Raw genomic sequence first — 21,066 nt, forward strand, 5'->3', positions numbered from 1 at the left:
TTCGGCATCGACGGTAGGAGAGCCGTAGCTTAATTGGTGGAAGCGCTCAGGCCGCGATTGCCCGAGAGTCGCAGGTTCAAATCCTGTCGGTTCCGAAAATTTTTATATGCATTTTAAATTGATTGATATTAATTGATAATTCGTCCAAGTGTAGGTAAAAACACTAATAAAAATTATAAAAATTTAACAATTATTCATTGTAAAGTCAACATCATCTGAGGATGCTCCGGTTTCGGAGCGAAACGTGCGTAGAGGGTTCATAGCCGAGGATCTGTTTGGTTTGGAGTATACGGATTAAGGAGGTTATAAATTGCACCATACAGATTCTCCTGCTGTTCGCGGAGCGTAGCGAATTAAGCTTAAATTTCACAATATGTAAGCTTAGAGAAAAATCCTATTAGAACGTTAAGGATTACTTAAACGATAAAGACGTGCCGCTAAGCGATTTAGTGTTTCGGTGCGATGTCGCGTAGAAACCGTTTAAGGGTATGACTACCCATACTCTTTAACAGGTTGGCCCGTTACCATTTTAGACTGCATCATCACTTACCACCAGGTGAGATTGCAGTCAAGAGTCAACTTGTAGTGGAATAAAAAAAAAATAACATCTCAAGCTCCTCTTATTTCCAGGCGGCAGCTCTTGACCTACACGCGGCAGTGCGGGAGTGGTCAGCACGCGATAACGAAATCGTGGCCGTCGCTAAGCGCATGGCGGTATCAATGGCCCGGCTCTCAGACTATATGAACACAGGTACTTACAACTCTGCATATCGTTTAAGCTCTCCGTAAACTGTGCGGACCGTCACATTACAATCCGTAGCAAGCGACAAATTAAAAAAAAAAAAAAAAATTCAGGATAACTGAGTCGTGTCCCGATTCAAGTTCCTTCGTAGCGTTTTTAATTACAGCCTTCCATCCCGTTCTGTCCTCGGCCTTTTTGATAGCAAAGAATTTAGAATATACAGAACCCTCATTAAGCCATTAAATGTTTAGAACATTACAGGCAAATTAATTACAACTGCTGAATGGAGTTAAGTGACTAAACGCCCGTTCGGACAATATTGCTTAAGTGGAGTTGTTTTTGATGCTTGAACATTAGTCGCGACCTGTTAGACCCACTAAATAACAGTAAGTGTAAGAAAAGGTCTAACAAGGTCAAGGTTCTTTTTGGATAGAAGCAGGCGTTTCTTTGCGGAAATCCATGATATATTAAGAAAATTAAACTTTATTTGCTATACTCCGCGAAAAGCAGTAGAATCTGTATGGTGTAATTTATAATTTCTTCAATCCGTATACTCCACACCAAACAGATCCTCGGCAATGTACCCTCTACGCACGTTTCGCTCCGTAACCGGAGCATCCTAAAGAGATGTCGAATTTACAATGAATAATTGTTAATTCCGGTACAGATTCTCCTGCTGTTCGCGGAGCCAAATTAAGCTTAATTTTCATAATACTCCTTCTTTTTGACTGCAATCTCACCTCATGGTGAGCTATGATGCAGTCTATAATAGTAGCGGGCTAACGGCTATATTAGTTATATTAAAGAAATCACATAAAGTTAAGCTAATTTTTGAATAAAGTAACGACAATAAGTATAAGTATTTATATATATTTCCATATTTAGATTTCTGTTTTATTTGATCAGAGAACAAACGGGAGCTGCTCCACACGTCAAAGTCCATCGTGTCGCAATCAAGGGAAGTCGCGGCCCTGGCCAAAAAGCTGGCCCTGGAGTGTACAGATATGAGGATAAGGACTGTAAGTACTATATCACTCTCTCTTTCTCTCTCTCCATTTACTTTCGATAGCGAGCCGCTTTTAGCTTAACCAGGACCGAAGGCTTAGCGTGCTTTTCAAAGCAAGTAAGCTGCTTTTTTTTTACAGAAAAAGTTTGTTTTTAAACTGTACATTGCTATTGGAAGCGTTTATAGCCTAAGCTACTGGATAAGGCTCCGACTTCCCTTTTTGGGGGACCGAGTCCGATAGCCGTCACGCACCTCGAGCTATTCAAAAATATATGCGCTTTTAATCGAAAGCAATTTTAATATTTGCTTTAACAGTGAAGAAAAACATTGTGAAGAATCCTGCATGCCTTGGAGTTCTCCAAAAAGTTCTGAAAGGCGCCTGAAATCTACTAATCCGCACTTGGCCAGGTTGGTGGACTACTGAAACCTTTCTGATTATGAGAGGACTTTAGCCGTATGGTAAACAAAACTCGAAACTTCTCTGTCTAGAAGATAAGTTTATTTACAGCAGCTTCGAGCTTCAGCTGCGGCGATATACTAGATGTTCTAGCTCGTTCCATAAGAAACTTTCCAGAACTTTCGACAATGCTCCAGAACTTTTGATTTATCTTTTTCGTAATTTAATGTTTTATTTTCAGAATCTCCTACAAGTTTGTGAGCAGATACCCACAATTAGTGGGCAGTTGAAAATGCTGATCACGGTCAAGGGCTCATCTTTTGGACAAGGTTGGTACAAAAAATTCTCTGATCGATTTGGGCCACGGTAGTCAATCTCCAGAGGGATTTTCCAAATAAGTCATCATCATCATCAAAAACATCCTATTACCGGCCCCCTACCAGAGCACGGGTCGCCTCCCACAATGAGAAGGGGTTATGGCTGTCCACCACGCTGGCCCAGTGCGGATTTGTGGACTCCACACACCTTTGAAAACTTTATGTATAACTTACAATTATAGAATTACTTTAAACTGTTCGAAAACTTTGGTCTTCAGGCACTGAGGGATTTTTGACGAAAAGATGTCACGAAGTACCGTTAGTATTATATGATATACTATCATGGTATCAATGGCGTGCATAGACGGTATGCAGATGATATAAAATGAAGAAAATCTCCAGTACTAGTTATAAATAATTAAGGGTAGGCTTTTTATAACTCTTACAATGCCTATCCTTAAGTTTATTATAACTCGTACTGGAGATTTTCTTCATTTTATATCAACTGCATACCCTGTGCATATGTGCATATGTGCATATCGCATGGTATGGGATGCTGCATCATACAATTAAAAACAAGTTAATATGATTTTTTTTATCTCGCAGGAAGTAAAGAGGACAAGGAAGCGATGAATACTCTGGTGGGGAACGCCCAAAACCTCATGACAAGTGTGAGAACTCAATATAATAATACTAAACCAAGCTAGACTAAACATCGTTTAAGTAAAGTAACTATAAACTAAGCTTAACTCAAGAAAGTTAACTAACCAAATTTAATTAATCATTTTACATTATAAACATATAAACATAACATTTGACAAAGCACTCAGGGCTACTGAAGACAGCGCCATTCACGCATAAGTAGAAAGTAGAAGGAAAGTTAAAAGGCAGTAAAAAAAAACAAAGCAATGTAGCATAACCATATCACGACAATCGTGAGCTGACACTTATTCAGAGCAAAAGTCGCATAAAGAAGGTCTCTGACACCATGTCAGAGGATAACTGAGTGCGAAACAAAAAAAAAAAACTAAACAAAGCTTTTTAAACAAGCTAAACTACGTGAATCTAGATTCTTAATGGCTTTTCTGTTGTAGCGTAGTAGTTAAATAACTTAACTCAACTAAGTTAAACTAAACAAAGCGTTTTAAAACTAGCTAAACTACGTGAAGTATTTATGCTTGCACTTTGGAAACGTTTGATATACGGAACAAAAGGTTTTAACTCTTTACTTATAAATTCCAGATCCAAGAGGTGGTGAAAGCGGCCGCCAGCGCCTCCGTGAAGATCATGTCACAGCGAGGGTCCCGGATGAAGTGGGTCCGGAGGAACTATTACTGATATCAACAATGACTGATGACTTACAGAATATTTATAATAACAGCAGGGCTAGTACAGGCAGGAGACAAAAAATACATCCCCCGGTTATATAAATTAAGTGTCCACTTGCTAAAGCACCAATACATGGAATAAAACACATATTTTATTTGGATATTATTTCCACTTGTGCGCCAGTGCTCTGAGAGTTGATAAAGCTGTGGGAGAAGATATATTTATATCTTTTACCCGGGGATATAATTGTCTCTTGCATGTGCAGTTTTTATCGAATTTCAAATAAATGCATTTATTTCAAGTAGGCCTACTTTTGCAACGACAAGTTTGTCTGTTTGTAGTGACTGAATATTTGTATGCATTTATGAAACAAGGGTAAAGTAAGTTCAACCGTTTTAATGTAAAACTCTTTATTACCAAACTTAATAAAGTTAGTATATATAGTATTATTGGTCTTATTTATTTAACTCCAAACAATTCTTCATATACTAAAACTTTTGACAACAACAATTGGGTATAAAAACCTGTACTTCTTATTTAAGGTGATAAGTCTATTCATCATTGATAATAGTCTATAACAGTCCACTAGTGGACTAAAAGGCCTAACGGACTAAAGGCCTCTCCCAACGGAAGGGTTTGCTAATAATCACCACGTTGACATTAGATGGTAATAATAGCACAGAGGACAAACAACGATTATTAATAAACACAATTGCTATATTTTGACGGCCGATTGGCGCAGTTTGCAGCGACCCTGCTTTCTGAGTCCAAGGCCGTGGGTTCGATTCCCACTACTGGAAAATGTTTGTATGATGAGCATGAATGTTTTTCAGTGTCTGGGTGTATATATGAATATTGCTATTTATTTATGTATATTATTCATAAAAATATTCATCAGTCATCTTAGTACCCATAACACAAGCTATGCTTACTTTAGGGCTAGGTGGCGATGTGTGTTTCGTCATAGTGTATTTTTTTATTATCTTATACTTAATAACGATGTTTTCACGTCCCTTTTTTCATTTAAATACCCCTCAGTCATGCAGGTTTCCTCACGATGTTTTCCTTCACAGCTGAAGCAAGTGATATTTTAGTTTCTTAAAACGCATTAAACTTTGAAAAGTTGGAGGTGCGTGGGATTCGAACTCGACCTCCCTAATGTGAAGTTGAGCTCCTATCCACTGAGTTATCACCGAATTCAAATTCAAAATTTCTTTATAAACTTGCCTATCACAAGCACTTAAGAAGCGTTCTTACATATATATATGTTTACATAATTGTAAGGGGATGGTGATAACTTCGTTCTGATAACCCAGGAAACTAATGACTTAACCATTCTTAGACAGCCAGTTGGCACAGTGGGCAGTGACCCTGCTTTCCGCGTCCAAGACCGTGGGTTCGATTCCCACAACAGGAAAAATGTTTGTGTGATGAACACGAATGTTTCCTGGATTTTTATCTGTATATTATAAGTATTTATGTGTATTATATCAATAAAAATATTCATCAGCTATCTTAGTACCCATAACACAAGCTACGCTTACTTTTGGGCTAGATAGCGATGTGTGTATTGTCGTAGTATATTTTATTCTTATCTATTAGTATCACTGACGCTGGGTTGTTCTTTATCAACTATCTGCTGCAGTTCGTAGTCTTGCACAACTTGGAATATCTTACTCTTCGCCTGGTTCAAGTAATATGGGCTAAACTTCCTCAAAGTTGAACCTATGGTTATAAGGAAAACGTCTATCGGATCGGCGGGATTCAGGTCCTGACCGAATTCATTCCTAGAGTCGTTAAATGTTGAATCTTCCAGACGTTTCTTGTATGTAAGATTGGGTTTTACGTCTCTCGGGTCCGCTCGGCTGAATTCTGACTGCTCGGTGAATACTTCTGGCAGTTCAACCTCGCAAGGGCTTTCGTCGAAGAAGTCGCTGTATTCGTCGTTCGCGTTTGATGTAGTTTCCTTGAAATAGGGAAGCATGAAGGACATTTCTTCCTCGTATTTGTAGTTGTAGCTGCGGTGGTTGGGGTTCCGCAGGCGGTCTCTGATCTTCCGACGCATCATGTCTCGGATGTTTATCCACCTTTGCTTTGCGACCTGTGCTGCAATAATTAAATCGATATACTAAAAATGCTTGGGTGTAAATTAATCTAACCAATCCTTCTTTAATGACAATGTGAGATTGTGATAACAAATAAAACCGGCTAAGTTTGTTGTGGGCTTCTTCTTGGACCAGGGCGCGTTTGGAACCCTCGTAGCTTTAGTTTTAAGTTGACGAATTTAGTTATCGCCATCAACGCATGTACGCATCAAAAGTGCCATCTATATATCTATTTGAATAAAGAAATATTTGACTTTGACTTGTACGATAATACACATCGCCATCTAGCACCAAAGTAAGCGTAGCTTCTTTTATGGGTACTAAGGTGTCTGATGAATATTTTTTAGAATATAACACATATATATTTTTAATAAATAAATATACTACGACAATACACACACCGCCATCTATTCCCAAAGTACAAGTAAAGCTTGTGTTATGGGTACTAAGATATCTGATGAATATTTTTATGAATAATATACAAAATACTTATAATATACATATAAACACCCAGACACTGAACAACATTCATGTTCTTCACACAAACATATTCCAGTTGTGGGAATCGAACCCACGGCCTTGGACTCAGAAAGCAGAGTCGCTGCCCACTGCGCCAATCAGCCGTTAAATATACAGATAAACACTGAAAAACATTAAAGTTCATCACACAAACATTTTCCAGTTGTGCGAATGGAAACCACAGAAGGCAGAGTCACTGCCCACTGCGCCAATTGGCTGTGAATAATATAAAACGTACATTATTCTACTAGTCACGCCCTTTCATTTAATACCCATATTGAATTGTGAAAAAATATGTAGGTACTCCGCCATTTTGTGGCTGCGGTCCGATTTTTAACAAACAAACATTTTCAACACACTCTAACCTACTCTTTCAAACAAAAAAAAACAACTTCGAAATCAGTTGGTCTGTTCGGGAAATACGATGTCACAGACATAACACATATCTTTGGTGATAAGTAACCACGGCCGAAGCTACAAGCCAGACCAAACCAGGGAAAATTCGGTATGTAATTATAATTCCCAAATTGCCTACCGAAGATCGAAGCTGGCACTAAACTAAATAAATAAAATAAATCGGAATAAACTTGCGCGACGGAGGTCGTCAAATACCTACCTACGTTACCAATCAACAAATAAAACGCGGGAAAACCCGCGTTTAATTGCTATTATTGAATATTATAGTTAAAGGTTTATATAACACCTTTATGTACACAAACACAAACGAATTAGTATTTTTCAACAATAAGTTTTTAGGTAACTCATAATAGGTCAAAGTCATGTGTACATTACATGTAAAATATGACATAGGAGTGAGTTGATGGCGTTTACTAAATTCGTCAACTTAAAACTAAAGCTACGAGGGTTCCAAACGCGCCCTGGTCTAAGAAGAAGCCCACAACAAACTGAGCTGGTTGTCATTTTTTTTTGTTATCACCATCTCACATTGTCTTTTATGCCGCATTTTCATTAGGGGACATTTGTAGCGCGACTCTGTCGCTCGACACGAAATTCACGTGTCTCGCGCGATGTCGCCCGACGTCGTCCGACGTCGCTTGGGACATTTACGGGTCGCGCAACTTGTCGCTAGTCGATGGTCTGCGAGCGTCGACGCGCGCGACTTTCGTGTCCCTCGACAGTCGCCGGACAGGCTTTGAGTGGTGAAAACGTGTGTCGCTTTGTGTTGCGAAAATGGCAGTAGTGTGGTCCAACGAGAATATATTGACCCTGATCGAGATGTATCAAAATTCGCAATTATTGTGGGACACTTCACATCGTGATTATAAAAACAAAATTAAAAAAAATGATGCATGGGAATCTATCGCGACTACATTAGATATACCTAGAAAAGACGTCGAGGGAAAAATGCATAACTTAAGGTCTCAGTTTCTCAGGGAGAGAAAAAAAATTGCAAGCTCAAAATCCACTGGAAGTGGAAGTGGGGATGTTCACAAAAGTACCTGGTTTGCGTATGATTCGCTGCTTTTCCTAGTAAAAGGGTCGACAAGTTCAGGCAGTATGGACACTATGAATACTCAGGTAAGCTCCCGTTAATATTGTTTCTATTTTTTTTATTTTGTACCAGTTTACAAATCATTTTTTTTTGTGCATCACTGGATATTGAACTATAGTGTTATATATTTTTGGAATCTACTCATCATTTTCTAGTTGATGATAGTATACTTAATCTCATTTTCGAAAAATTTTTTCAACTTCAGTCTTTAATGCGGGACCATAGTCACCCCATCAATTTTTTTTTAATTTTACTAGCCTATGTAATAAGCTAAGGATTCTAACAATACCTCATTCATAAAAACCGTTCAGGCGTATAGAAGTTATGGTGGAATATAGGAACTCACATACATACATACATACTTGAACCCTGAAAACAATATACTCCTTTTTTCAAGCAGTCGTATAAAAATACAGCTTATATTCTATAGATAATCTTCCTTTGGTAATAAATGCACAATTAAAATCTCTGTAGTTTTTTATACAATTTATTTTTATTTCTTGTCTTTTGTTCTTCGCCTGCGAAACTGTGATTTAATGTTTGTTTTACACTGATTTTTTCCTTTTATAGTCATCCGAAAGTTCGGTGGCACTCGAAGAAATACCAGTGGCATCGCAAGTATTAACGCAACCACCAGAGGCATCAACGTCGCCGCCATTACCAACTCAACCAATACCGGTGCCGCTTCCAAATACTCAAAATAAAAGGAAAAAAGATGATCTGAGTGAGGTATATGAAATAATGAAGAGCGCAAAAGCCAGGATGGATCAACCAAAAGACGAATTTCAAGTTTACGCCGACTATGTAGCTTCTGAGTTAAGAAATATAAAGAATGAACATGCTGTGCTACAGGCGAAGTACTTTATTAATAATATCTTATTAGAGGCTAGGATGGGAAAATACAACTATGCAGAATACCAAACGGGAAGTAATTCAAGCCATACTCAAAGTTATGGATACCGTTCTGCTCCTCAACAGTCATCCTATTCGACAAATTCTGTTAATGATGATATAGTAACTGCTAATGCTTCTCATGTTAATAATGATAATGAAGCACCAACTGCACCAACTTTCACAGAATTACGACAAATTGAGAATATTGAAGAACTAGTTTCCCACTTTGAATCAGAAACGCAGAACAAAGAATAATTATAATACTTATAATAATACTAATAACGTTGATTTTCTGTCACTTAAACATAGATTTTTAAAAAATAATAGTTAATAAATACTTAAAAATAATGAAAACTTATTAGTTAGTAGTTTTTTTTATATGATGCTAAGTTTATTATCATTTATTCCTTGGTCTTTAGCCCAAAGCTATAAAAAACATCATTCAAATTTCTTGCAGCCTATGATTGAATAGTTTGCCATGGGACACTTCCTTGAGCACTGCAGAAATATTCAGCAAAGAGGTTTCTTATTGTCTGAGCGGATTGAGGAGGAGGTCTGCCTTGCCTACTTAAGTTCCTCATATTATTATTTGTCAACTCCCTTCGCCACGAACCTTCCACAACATTATGACCAGCGTCTTCAAAATCAAATGTGGTATTTGGTGTATACCTCGCGGTTGAAGTTGTATTACGTCTCAGGAAATTATGTAGGTACACGCAAGCCATTACAACTAATTCAGCATTTACTGGACGTAATGGGATAGCTTTACGAAATACGCGAAACACTACAGACATAATGCCAAAAACATTTTCAACAATTCTTCTTGCTCTTGACAGCCTGTAGTTGAAAATCCGCTTTAAGCTTCCCTTTTCATGAATGCCGGGGTAGGGCCTCATCATGTTTTCAGAAAGTGCAAATGCACTATCTCCCACTAGAACGTATGGTATTTTCGGACCACCTTGGACCAGTGGCTCAGGATCTGGTAAATTCAGTTGCTCTTCATTAAGTGCTTTATAAAATGTAGTCTCCTGGAATACTCCACTGTCAGACGACTTCCCTTTTGCACCACAATTAACATATACAAAGTTATACTCAGCATCCACAATTGCTAAGAGAACTAAGCTAAAATTCTCTTTGTAATTATAATAATCACTGCCAGAATTGGGTGGCGCTTCTAGTAACACATGCTTTCCATCTATCGCTCCGATGCAGTGAGGAAAATTCCATAATATTTCAAAATTACGAGATTTCTCTTTCCATTCATTTACATCGGTTGGCGTCTGAAATACAAGAATAATATTAATAAATTAACATACAATATTAAGTATCAATATAAAATTTAAAATACCAATATAGTTTACCGTAACCCTTACTTACGGTAAACGTTTATGGTATTATTACTGTAAGTAAGGGTACATGAGATTAAATAATATTAAATACTTACTTTAACAAAAGAATTTAATGCCTTTATCAATTCTTTGCAAACTTCTGGTATAGTATGACAAATTACTGATTTTGACACTCTAAAAGTATAGGACAATGAACCATAACTATCGCCAGTTGCCAAGTATCTCAATGTTATAGCGAGTCTGATGTGAGGGTCGATAGATTTCCGAAACTTTGTATCTTGCTTGACTACGGCCGGCCCAACCATATTTAAAAGTATCTCAAAATCGGTTCTAGACATTCTAGTAAAATTTTCGAAAGATCCATCGCGCATTCGAAGACTGGTTATTAAACTTGAACTTTCCCTTTGGAGCAAATATTCCCGGACCCACCACCTCTTTTTTTTACGTTTTGCTAATGTCTTCCGAATAATTATGTAAGCTGCACTGAACAACACTACTTCCTCGGGCGACATACTGATCACGACTGGCCAATGTGAACGAGTCATATGTCGCGGGACATTGTCCCACAACTTTTGCAGAGACAACTACGTGAATGTCGAGCGACAAGTATCTGCGACATGTCGCCTAGTGAAAATGCGCCTTTAAAACTACTAAAGGAGCAACCTGGTTAGAGCAATAATTTACACTCAAGCATTTTTATCGTTTATCGTTGACGTAGTCCTTAATACTATAATAGGACTTTTCTGTGAGCTTACGTTTAATAAATAATAATACTAGGTACTACTAATAAATACTACATAATACTACATTTTTGATAATGTGAAATATTCATATACCGACTTGTAGATTCTACTGGATTCTATTTAATATTATAAAATCACAAAGCAGCTACCTACATTGTTGTGAACAAATTATTATTATCATTGACTAAAGTAAAACTTTTTTCAAAATTCCCGCGCGCTAAAGTTAATGCGTAGTAGAAAGTTGTATAGTGCGCAATCGCGGACCGCCAAGATGGCCGCCATATATTATTTATTTACAAAAAACTCACCGGGCCGGTTTAAAATATCGCCGATCTTCTGCCAAACAACCTCTCTGGTGTCAAAATCTAGGTACTTGGGATGTTTGGAGTTGTAAATGATTGGGTTTTCTTTAACTAGCTTTAGTAAAGTCAAATCTAGAGTCTTGTTAAAGGGCAACGGCATCGTGTCGTTGTGTGCGCGGTACGGGTGAGAGACGACTGCGATCCGGCCTCGGGGCTGCCCGACGTGAGGAAAAAAACTCCCCATTTTGTAGTTGTAAAGTAGAATTTTACTTTATTTACCATTCAAGTAGTAGTAGAAAGATATACATTCCTATTTGATAATAATCTAATCAGATACCTCAAAATAGTTTAAAACTTTTGACCTTAAGATCGAATTAACTATCACAAACGCGAAAATCTTCTCGTGACGTATCATCTTATCATATATTTATCATCATCATAAAAACAGGATGAAAATTAGGTTTCCAATTTTCATCTCAAAACTTAATCTCTCAGCAAACTTTATCAACCCAAAAAGGAGATTCAAGTCCTAATCACTATATAAAGCCACTTTTTATTACACTTTTAATTTATATAACGAAGTGTGATACGGTTTATTTATATATTTCCTTAAGGCAACTAGGCCCATATAAGAAACACCTAAAATACGATATGTTTTATTCATAAAGACCTATTACAGCAGGCACTTATAAAGTGTGTGAAGTAAAACTAATCGCCCGCTAATTATTATTAAACAATTACCTATTAACCATATGAAAGTCATATTCACGTTATCTAATAGTACAGATAAGCGGGCCGAACTAGTTCGTAATGTTTCCTCTATTTTTAGTATTTGTCTGTGCAATGGTATCACTGACACCGATAATGGCGGCGCTCGGCCGCCGCGCGACGTGACGGCTGAGGTGACGGGACGGCAACGTCGCATCGCATCCCATCGCTAGCGGCCACGCCACGTGAAGAATGCGACGACGACTTTGATATACCGTAGAACTATGATGCCCTGGTACTTTAGATGGTAACCTATCCACCTCGGCGGTATTAATCTATATCTTTTCCTGACCAATGAATCTTTTTCCTTTTGTGGTGTACAAATAAATACCTGGGGTTTGTGATCCCACTGTTGAGCGCAGGCCTCTCGTTTAAAGGTTGTAGAACAAAGGCCCACCATGCTTTTATAATGTGGGTTTGCGGGCTTTAACTATCATAATTTATAGAGGATAACAACTGGAACAGACGAATTACAAGTTTTGAACCGGGCACGAGCCACGGGGTCACACAACATGGCCAGTTTTCTAACTTAATGATAGAAAACCATTAAGTATCTACCAAAAAGCTTTTAATCCGCCGGGGAACTTTTAAAAAAAAAAATATAAAGACCCGGCACCCGAGATTCGTTAACTTAATTTAACCACTAAACCACAGAAATAGCTTATCAAACAAGCCATTTGGTTTTTATAATTATTATAGAACAGATAATGAAAAATAATGTTGTACCTACCTACCTATTTTTAAAATAGTAATGGTCGCCGAAATCTAGAAAAAATACGTTTTTTTATTCATTACAATAAAGCAGATCAATAGGTACGAGACAAAAAGAAAAGAAAATCGCTCCCTGTACACGATGTGCATTAAAATGCACAAGTTTTGTAATTTAATCCCAGGCAAAAACTATTAACACTTTTCCCAAATTCTGTTCTAATTGACGTCGTGTAATACCAATATCGCACAGTAAAATATATTGATGGGCTCTGGCATCAGTTGGACCCTCAGTAGATCACAAGATCGTGGAGCCTGCGCGGGCGTCTAAGACATACAAGGTGAAAATTAATTCCAATCCTATGATTTACCTATAAAAATTAAACTAAAAGGCTACCTTAATACATATTCCATCGAGTGAATTATATATTTTGACAATTCAAGTTAGTTTCGTTACTTTTATTTTCTTGTGATTCTGCATGTATCTTTCAATGCACGACGTATTCGGTATTATATGTATTTGACGAATGATAAGTTATAAGATATTCGATACGATTAGCACATTTGCCTTGTTCAATTTGCTCGCGCGCAATTGAGTCGTTCTCTGTAAAATAACTGAATGTATCATCAAAGTAAAATGAACATTACACGTTGTAGAAACGCAAGTCCCTGTACTTCTAATTTTTACTTAACAAACGATATAGTCGCCTTAGTACAAAACATGATCGCTCGCAATCGACGAGTCGTGTTCACATATCAAACTCTATATTGTGATAGTTTTAAAGTCGCAAATCCTTAATTTTAAAATAAAGGATTTGCGAAAGCCCGATCTCAAGAATTGTAGGCAAATTTGAGTTTTAATACTAATTGAACAATATCCATTTTACTTCGATGTTCAAGTATTTCGATACTCGAAAAACAACACTTACCTGCCGCTCACTTTGTTTGCGCGATAGACAGTTTCACTAACTAGAGTCTTTTTAACACGCTTTTATTAGCTTCACCTGTATGTATGTTTGTATGTAACAGACCCCTTTGAGCTCGATTTTGTCCTAGTTTGAACGATCAGATTTGATTCAAACTTTGTAGACATATCGAGGACCGATGGCAATACACTAATCTGAGAAGATTATCTATTGTTGTTTATTGTTTTGTTTTCGTATTTCCTTACTTTTTTTTTGTGTACAACCTAACCCTAACCTGTAAATTTTCTTTCCTTTCTGTGATAGGTTGCCTGGTAGAGAACGCTTGTTAGCGATAAGGTCGCCTTGCTATTAGCTTGTATTATTTATTGGTGTACAATAAAGTGTATCAAAAAAAAGAAACCAGGTCAGCTACTATATTTATAGCTATTCTTAACACATTGCAGGCCCACATCAGGGGGTCTACCCTCAGAATGAATTAATAGACTTTACCCACTTTTGTGAACGTTATGGGGAACTCTCAGGCATCCAGGTTTTCTCACGATGTTTTCTTTCACCTTTGTATATCCTTAGTTAATTGGGGTTGGGTATATTAACCACAATATTTCGCCAAGTTAAAGTATTTAAATCTGTGTTGGGTGGTCGAAATGTCAATTTGAGAGGTTTTGTCATAAAATTCCACAGTTTTTCTAGGAGTTACCTTGGATTTTAAGCAACAGTGGGGTGCCCATATCGAGACACTAGCGGGTAAAATCAGCTCAGCTGCTTATGCTGTCAGAAAAAATAGACAGTTAACAGATGTTGAAACAGATGTTTATTTTGCGTACTTTCATATTGTAATGTCGTATGGGATCTTGTTATGGGGCAGAGCTGCTGATATAGAAACTATATTTATAATACAGAAAAGAGATCGATATATAAACTTAAATCACTTGAATCCCTTCGTACCAAATTTAAAGAAATAGGTATACTTACAGTAGCCTCTCAATATATTTATAATAATATTATCTTTAACAAAACATAAGTAATTATAAACAAAAAGTCGATATAAACAGTCTACTAACTAGAAACGGACATAAATTAGTGATATCTGCATATCGTCTGAGAAAAGTACAGAAATCCTTTGTGGGGATGGGTATATGTTTTTATAACATGATACCGAAGGTAATATTAGATCTACCTTTACCTTAGTTTAAACAATATATTAAAACACATTTAATAAATCGTGGTTACTACACGATTGATGAATTCCTAAACGACAAGGCTGCTTGGAAGCAGGCCACTCCGCTCCCATCTCTGACAAAACAGAAAACTTCTAAAGATTGTTAAACTTTAATGATGTTGGAAAAGAGCAATCTGCTGAGTTTCTTGCCGGCTCTTCTCAGTGGAATCTGCCTTCCGAACCGGTGGTAGAGTCACTACAAACAGACTTTACGTTTCATAAGTGCTTATTAATAAGGCCTACTTGAAATAAATGAATTTTGAATTTTGAATTTTATAACATGATACCGAAGGTAATACCTTTAGCTAAATAAAGAAATCGATATATATAATATATTTATGGTTTAATATAATAATATATTAAAACGCATTTAACCAATCGTGGTCACTGCACGATTGATTAATTCCATAGCCTTGGCGTTAAGCTTCTCAGTGGAATCTGCCGTCAGAACCAGTGGTAGAGTCACTACAAAAAGACTGACTTGACGTTTCAAAAGTAGGCCCACTTGAAATAAATGAATTTTTAGTTTTTTATCTAATTTTTTTTTACAATACATACATCGCCATCCAGCCCCGAAGTAGGCGTAGCTTGTGTTATGGGTACTACAGATTAGTATTGATGAATATTGTTATGAATTATAAACATAAATACTTAGAAAATACATATAAACACCCAGACACTGAAAAACATTCATGCTCATCACACAAACATTTTCCAGTTGTGGGAATCGAACCCACGGCCTCAGGGCTCAGAAAGCAGGGTCGCTGCAAACTGCGCCAATCGGCCATCGAATATATATAGAAAAAATAATGGGTGTCGGTGTCAATATGTGTAATAATAATCGATTTCGTAATTGATTATTATAATATCGACGGCCCCTACTTAAATTCCCCTATGTATTCCCCATGTGTATTCATGTTCTACTTAACATTAAGCCTTGAAAGTTTTCTTAGGTGATATATTATAAGAAAAGTAAAATTATAGGCAATTAAAATTACTCTTAAGCGTATAATTCGTCACTTATTTATTTGTACATGGCAAATATTACTATTGCATATTGCTTAAGTGGAACTTATTGATTTTAAAGTACTATATGCATCTAATGTACGCATCAAAAGTGCCATCTATGTGCCTATTTGAATAAAGAAATATTTGACTTTGACTTTGAACGTGGTAGTATCAAAATTAAGCTGAGTCATAATTGCCATTTATGAAATTGTACGTGGATATTAAAATGTTTGCAGCATTGCAGTGGCTGACACACAACTTAACTCAACTGTACTACTAGAGTAAGGGTCGAGAAATTTCTTACACAAACCGGCGATACAGAGTAGGGTAGGAACGATAAAATAAAAAAAAGAGTTATAGTTTAAAGTTTATCTGCATATTGCAGTTCATTAATGCAAGCGAACACAGTTAAATACCTTGGCGTAACAATTGACGACCACATTACTTCACATATGTCTAACACCAGTATGGATATCAATATCGATATTAAAATCGATATCTAAATCGATATCGATAATAAAATCGATATCTAAATCGGTATTAAAATCTAAATTGATTTCAATATCGATTTCAAAATCAACTTCAATATCGATTTTATAATCTAAATCGATACCAAAATCGATATTTAAATCGATATTAAAATCGATATTAAAATCGATATCTAAATCGATATCAATATCGATATTAAAATCGATATCAATATCGATATTAAAATCGATGACACGTAGCTTATTGATAATTCTATATTTTTTAATTGTGCTGTAAACCTACACAATATAAATTTTATAAATATAAAATGCATATAAAAAATATCGGAACCGACAGGATTTGAACCTGCGACTCTCTGGCAATCGTGGCCGGAGCGCTTTGACCACAAAGCTGCGGCCCATTCAAAAATTCAAAATCCATTTATTTCAAGTAGGCCTACTATAAGCACTTTTGAAACGTCAAGTCAGTCGTCAAGATTAAAAAGTAAGGTACTTATTGAGATAAGTCAAACACATGCATGTAGCAAAACTTATATTTCCCAACTCATTACATTTTACAGGTAAAACTATTAACCGCGACGGACACAATTAGCCTCAGTGAGTCCACACGCCGCGCCTCTCTCCGCGCGCCGTTCGTTACCCCTCATTTTTTCTGGAGCTCTGTAGCTATGTAGCTGGCCCCGCGTTACGGCGCGTAACTTTTCTAAAATATCTTTTATTTATTTTGGTGATTTAGATTTTAAAAAAAAACTTAACACTTAAATAACAAAATTAAACAAATATAAAAAAGTTAGCATGTTAATATATCAAAGTTGCAGCGCTGCAACTAAAATTCGCTGCAAATAAGATTTCTCTGTTAGCATATAATATATCAAACCTGGGTGGTTTTCTGATGCTTGCTATAAGTATTTTTTATTTTTTTGCAAACTTAATGTAATAAATAAATAAATAAATAAATAATTGAAGCCTAATTCACATTATGCCAGTAATTTAGTCTACTAGCACCTAATTTAATAACTTTGCACATTGGCAGTCCAGTCCCGCTGGACTGTTCGATTTTCAAGCACTGGCTATCGGTGTACCATGAGGCGAATAGAAAAATAAATTGCAATGTTTTTGATGAAGGTTAGGTATTACATAATTTTTTTTTATTGTTGCTTACAATGATTATTTTGTTGTTATTTTTTAAACTTAAATTTACCACTTTGTTTTTTAAATAACTAGGCTTAAACCTTTAAGAGAGTATTATATTATTATTATTATTCAGAGATAAGATTATTATTCCCTAGCTACTGCCAAAAAATCGCACGCACAATAATAAAGTCCAGTTTATAAGTGAGTGGTGTTTGACAAGATGAACAGCCTACAACGCATATAAAGTCATTTTGCTGCAACTAATAAACTCGATCAAATCAACAAGTTCGGATGCATTTAGCCGGTGGACCAGTAGGCACGGACGCGTGATGGGGCTACTCGGCCGAAAAAAATAGAATGACATGGGTTGACTCGACTTAACAACTCACTAACCTATTTGATGTTCAGACACGATTAGCTACTAAATTACTCGCTACTAAACTAAACTACTAGCATAGTGCGAACGAGGCTTAAGACATAACGTGGGAACGAGGCATAAGTGATGAGTCTCTTCTCTATTCATATAACTCAATGGCAATACGTTTTAGCACCAAGATAACGTTTGTCTGTGTGCGAGAGATACGAATCGGCAATCGATTCGGTGTGCGGTCGTTCCGACGACGGCCGACATTACTCAATGCGATTACGGAGCCACTACCACGGTGCGCTCGACCTCGGCATTTACGTCACACGATAACGTAGTCGTACATATTTCGACGGGCGCAAAGAAAATAAAAATAACTGAAATTTAGTGACTTTTGATAAATGCAGTAGCTATGGGAAATATCAAGTTTTACGAAATGAATATTACAAATGCCTTATTTTTCGTACCTACTTTTTTGTGAAAAGACAAATAAGCCTGTTTGTAAAGTTATGTGCTCTTCTGAAAATATAGATAATTTTTATGTTACTCACTTCATGAGCAACACTCGATATTTTAAACGAGTCGCTGGGAGCCACTGGAAACAAGCAGGCTCGGACCGTGTATTTTGTAAATCCCTACAAAAGAGCTATATCCAGGAGAAATACTTCAATGTGTTGGAGTGATGACGATGATGATGATGGCATATGTTTTCTTTTTTTTTTACTGACTTTGATAATATACTATAACTTGACTGCAATAATACTGGAGGTAGAGATGTACAAATTTAAATTAATATATTGCTATTAAAAACTTCATTATATTATAAATGCAAGAGTATGCATATATTATTTTATTATCATTGCACGCTTCCTACAACTTAACCTATATACCTATCTTAACCTTTTGCCTGCAAACTAATAGGATCATTTCTATACCCGGAAAACCAAGGATTCAAACGGTATATAAACAAAATTGAAACTAGCACAAATAGTGTATTATTGTTTAATATTTACAGTGATATATTAAACATTTAATATTTCTGCATATTTAAGGTACGTATAATTTTTTTTCAAAATTTTTCATGTCTTAAACTTAATTTGTTATACAGACTCGTCTCTCCTAACGAAGATATGTACCTATCTAAAAATAACATCTCTCCCTTACGTAGATTCGTAAGGATACTAAAACTAAAAGTCTAAAAAGTTTTATTTACAACTTTCAAGGACAGTACACATTTCACCATTCAAATGTCGAGATTAAGTCAAAGTTGCAACATACACTATCTAACTATCTTTTATACATATATAACTATCTTTTCAGTAGTAAAATATTCTACGGAAAACGAATTAAACCCATTTGAATGACCAGCTTACTGCTGTGTTTGATCATCACGCCACTAATGTTGACACTTTCGATCTCTCATTTTATTACTGCATGTAAATGGCTTCCGTTGCAGAAATTTTAACATCGTGTGGCGTCCCCTCACCGTGCTGGTCTTTTTGGACTATTTGCTGCAAATCGTGTTCCTGGACAACCGAAAATATCTTGCTCTTAGCCAAATTCAAGTGATAAGGTGAAAATGTCTTTAAAGTTGCACCAATGCTCAATAAAAAGGCGTCAACTGGATCTGAAGAGTCGAATTCCGCGGGCACTGTTGTTTCAGCGAAGGCCGGTGTACTCATTGGGTCGACAACTGCTTCGGCAAACCTCTTTCTCCTTTTCTTCTTCGCGCTAGATTTTGACATACTTATTTTCGGTTTCCGTTCTGGTTCGTCGGAATGGTCACTTTCAGCTGCACCCTCGTCCCCACAATCATCATTTCCTTGGTTACTTCGATCATCAGATTCGAACTCTTCGAGTTGGAGGGACACATCTTTATAGAATGGCCTCAAAAATGCTATTTCGTTTTCGTATTTGTAAAGTTTCTGACGCTGGCCTGTCTCTAAGCTTTTTCTTAAGATACGTCTGTACACGTCTCTGATATTAATCCATCTCACTTTACAATCCGCAGCTGAAACAATATATAAAATAATAATAGAAACATTTATCTCTTTAGAGGCTTCGGCCATGGCTAGTTACCACCCTGCCGCCTAAGGCCACCTAAGATGCCCCCGCTATCTTAGGTGAGATTGGAGTCCAGGGCTAACTTGTAGTAGAAAAAATAAAACCAGGAAGATGTAGCACATCTTAAAGATACGTCTCTCTCAAGATATTTTTAGACACCCTAGGAAGTTTTGCAACACTCCTATCTTCAGTTTTAAGTTAACGAATGTAGTTATCACCATAACCTCACAATAATGGTAACATACATATATGAATAAAACATTTTTGGATTAAAATTTTGGCCCTAATTCAGTAGTACACAAAACTCTGAACTAAATAATTGAAAGCTCTTGATAATATTCAGATTATAAAATTACTTTTAGACCTGATTAACAATATAATTTAAGACTGTATCCAAATGAATACATTTTAAAGCAGTGATAATGCTTTCTTATTCCTGTATTTTGCTTTCTTTTAAAATCCTGTTTCCGAGAATAATTTAGATAAATAATAATTTGCATAATTTGATACCATGCCTATTTTAAAATAGAATAACCTGAGTTCCAATTTCTCCTTCAATATTTTCCACTTCATAGAGATTCGAAAATACAAAACTCATTGAAACTTCAAAACACGATCTTTCTGACAGAAACAAATAGTAGGGGGACACTCGATATTGTGCGTCGTAAATTCTAAAAGCAAGCAAAATTATCTTACCGGATCTTTTTAGCTCGTCACCAATTTTCTGCCAAGCCACTTCCCTCGCATTGAAGTCCATGTATTTCGCATGATTGTGGTCGTATAACACAAGATTTTCTTTAACTAGACGTATCAATTTGATGTCTAGCTTCTCGTGGAATAACATTGTTTGTATTTGGAATGCGGTTTGACAACGTCGCCTCGACGGCCGATCGTACGCGTCGTTCCGCGATCGTTTCACGACTCCACTCACGTAACACGTTTGTAGCTTTGTCGGTCGGATTCGGTTAAAGTCGGGCGGTCGCGCGGTCAATCGATCCGTTATCCGGTGTTGACGCTAATAAAAAGTGTTGCTAGCGCTAAAAATGTTTTGTTTTCCGCGAACAAGGAAATTTTAATCGAATTATTTTTGGATTGTATGATTGGATCGAATTACATTGAACCTAAATGATTATCAAAATTATTAAATTGAACCGTATTTCTACTAAGACGG

General features: G+C 36.5%; 5 protein-coding genes across 5 annotated transcripts in view; 2 read left to right on the forward strand and 3 right to left on the reverse strand.

Annotated features, from left to right (window-relative positions):
* Positions 1-4,235, forward strand: part of LOC120634674 (talin-1-like) — a 73,314-nt gene extending 69,079 nt beyond the window's left edge. Inside the window, exons 102-106 of the mRNA XM_039905428.1 lie at positions 631-751; positions 1,649-1,761; positions 2,387-2,474; positions 3,069-3,133; positions 3,705-4,235. Coding sequence (XP_039761362.1) covers positions 631-751; positions 1,649-1,761; positions 2,387-2,474; positions 3,069-3,133; positions 3,705-3,800 — 483 coding nt within the window. The 3' untranslated portion in view covers positions 3,801-4,235. The remainder of the gene's footprint in view (positions 1-630; positions 752-1,648; positions 1,762-2,386; positions 2,475-3,068; positions 3,134-3,704) is intronic.
* A 1,096-nt stretch (positions 4,236-5,331) lies between these two features.
* Positions 5,332-11,399, reverse strand: LOC120634673. Its single transcript, XM_039905427.1, has 2 exons — positions 11,223-11,399; positions 5,332-5,897 (listed from the first exon to the last, which is right to left on the reverse strand). The coding sequence occupies exons 1-2, from the start codon at positions 11,374-11,376 to the stop codon at positions 5,383-5,385; spliced, it is 669 nt and encodes a 222-aa protein (XP_039761361.1). The 5' UTR covers positions 11,377-11,399; the 3' UTR covers positions 5,332-5,382.
* Positions 7,373-9,180, forward strand: LOC120634672. Its single transcript, XM_039905426.1, has 2 exons — positions 7,373-7,954; positions 8,499-9,180. Exons 1-2 carry the CDS (start codon positions 7,607-7,609, stop codon positions 9,075-9,077), a joined length of 927 nt encoding a protein of 308 aa, XP_039761360.1. The 5' UTR covers positions 7,373-7,606; the 3' UTR covers positions 9,078-9,180.
* On the reverse strand, positions 9,192-10,726 carry LOC120634671 (protein ANTAGONIST OF LIKE HETEROCHROMATIN PROTEIN 1-like). Its single transcript, XM_039905425.1, has 2 exons — positions 10,267-10,726; positions 9,192-10,102 (listed from the first exon to the last, which is right to left on the reverse strand). Exons 1-2 carry the CDS (start codon positions 10,714-10,716, stop codon positions 9,281-9,283), a joined length of 1,272 nt encoding a protein of 423 aa, XP_039761359.1. The 5' UTR covers positions 10,717-10,726; the 3' UTR covers positions 9,192-9,280.
* Positions 11,400-18,855: 7,456 nt separating the features above from the next.
* On the reverse strand, positions 18,856-20,821 carry LOC120634650. The gene is made up of 2 exons (XM_039905381.1): positions 20,592-20,821; positions 18,856-19,842 (listed from the first exon to the last, which is right to left on the reverse strand). The coding sequence occupies exons 1-2, from the start codon at positions 20,737-20,739 to the stop codon at positions 19,259-19,261; spliced, it is 732 nt and encodes a 243-aa protein (XP_039761315.1). The 5' UTR covers positions 20,740-20,821; the 3' UTR covers positions 18,856-19,258.
* Between the last annotated feature and the right edge of the window lie 245 nt (positions 20,822-21,066).

Source organism: Pararge aegeria, chromosome 24 (assembly GCF_905163445.1).
Source record: "Pararge aegeria chromosome 24, ilParAegt1.1, whole genome shotgun sequence".
Classification (NCBI taxonomy): domain Eukaryota; kingdom Metazoa; phylum Arthropoda; class Insecta; order Lepidoptera; family Nymphalidae; genus Pararge; species Pararge aegeria.

Coding starts and splice junctions, on each gene's coding strand:
- LOC120634672 (XM_039905426.1), top strand. CDS start 7,607: ATGGCAGTAGTGTGGTCCAACGAGAATATATTGACCCTGATCGAGATG. Junction 7,955..8,498: donor TGGACACTATGAATACTCAG/GTAAGCTCCCGT, acceptor TTCCTTTTATAG/TCATCCGAAAGTTCGGTGGC.
- LOC120634650 (XM_039905381.1), bottom strand. CDS start 20,739: ATGTTATTCCACGAGAAGCTAGACATCAAATTGATACGTCTAGTTAAA. Junction 19,843..20,591: donor TGACGAGCTAAAAAGATCCG/GTAAGATAATTT, acceptor ATATTGTTTCAG/CTGCGGATTGTAAAGTGAGA.
- LOC120634673 (XM_039905427.1), bottom strand. CDS start 11,376: ATGCCGTTGCCCTTTAACAAGACTCTAGATTTGACTTTACTAAAGCTA. Junction 5,898..11,222: donor CGATATTTTAAACCGGCCCG/GTGAGTTTTTTG, acceptor TAATTATTGCAG/CACAGGTCGCAAAGCAAAGG.
- LOC120634671 (XM_039905425.1), bottom strand. CDS start 10,716: ATGACTCGTTCACATTGGCCAGTCGTGATCAGTATGTCGCCCGAGGAA. Junction 10,103..10,266: donor CATTAAATTCTTTTGTTAAA/GTAAGTATTTAA, acceptor CTTGTATTTCAG/ACGCCAACCGATGTAAATGA.